Genomic DNA, 997 nt, shown 5'->3' on the forward strand with positions numbered 1-997 from the left:
TATCCCTGCAGGAGACGGGATGCGGAGGGAGGATGAAGGACGCTGCGTGGAGCAGGGATGTCCCGATGGAGCCAAAGGGGATGAAACGGTGGTAAAATCCAAAGAGAATAACCATGGGAGAGCTTGGGAGAGCGACCGGGGGATGGAGGGATGCCCAGGGACGGAGCAGAAGGATGAATTCACCCGTGGCAAAGGGGGTCGGCAGGTCTTTGGAGAAGAAAGGCTTTACGAATGTTCCCACTGCCAGAAATGCTTCCAGGACAGGTCAGAGCTCATTTGCCATCAGAGGTTGCACAGAGGAGGAAAGACTTTTAAATGCCGAGAGTGCGGAAAGGAGTTCGGACAGAGCTCGGACCTTAGTTCCCACCAGCAAAGCCACATTGCGGAAAAGCCCTACCAGTGCTCGACGTGCGAGAAGTTCTTCAAGGACAGGTCCACCCTCATCAGACACGAGAGGGTGCACACGGGAGAGAAGCCCTACAAGTGTCTGGAGTGCGGGAAGAGGTTCACCCGTAGCTCGGACATCATCGTCCATCAGCGGATTCACACGGGGGAAAAACCCTTCGAGTGCGCCGAGTGCGGGAAGAAGTTCAGCCAACGGTCCAACCTCTTCACCCACCGGATCGTACACACGGGGGAGAAACCCTTCGCCTGCCACGAGTGCGGGAAAACCTTCGCCCGGAGATCGGAGCTCACCATCCATCAGCGAACGCACACCGAGGAGAAGCCCTACCAGTGCTCCCAGTGTGAAAAATCCTTCCGAGGGAGGTACGGACTCTTCAGGCACGAGCGGTTGCATACGGGGGAGAAACCCTACGAGTGCTCTGAGTGCGGGAAGAGCTTCGGTCAGAGCGGGGACCTTATCACCCACCAACGCTTCCACACGGGGGAGAAGCCCTACCACTGCTCCGAGTGCGGGAAGTTCTTCTGCAATAAATCCAGCCTCGTTAAACACCAGAAATGGCATTCGGGGGAGAAGCCCTACAAGTGCCACGAG

At 57.2% G+C, this 997-nt stretch overlaps 1 protein-coding gene across 1 annotated transcript; it reads left to right on the forward strand.

The window, feature by feature from the left end:
- Window positions 1-19: 19 nt before the first annotated feature.
- Window positions 20-994, forward strand: LOC104076378 (zinc finger protein 239-like; the record flags this gene model as incomplete). Its single annotated transcript, XM_009577216.1, has 1 exon — window positions 20-994. A coding segment is annotated over exon 1 (975 nt), but the record flags the coding sequence as incomplete, so codon positions are not given.
- Between the last annotated feature and the right edge of the window lie 3 nt (window positions 995-997).

This window comes from Fulmarus glacialis, unplaced genomic scaffold (assembly GCF_000690835.1).
Source record: "Fulmarus glacialis isolate BGI_N327 unplaced genomic scaffold, ASM69083v1 scaffold39454, whole genome shotgun sequence".
NCBI lineage: Eukaryota > Metazoa > Chordata > Aves > Procellariiformes > Procellariidae > Fulmarus > Fulmarus glacialis.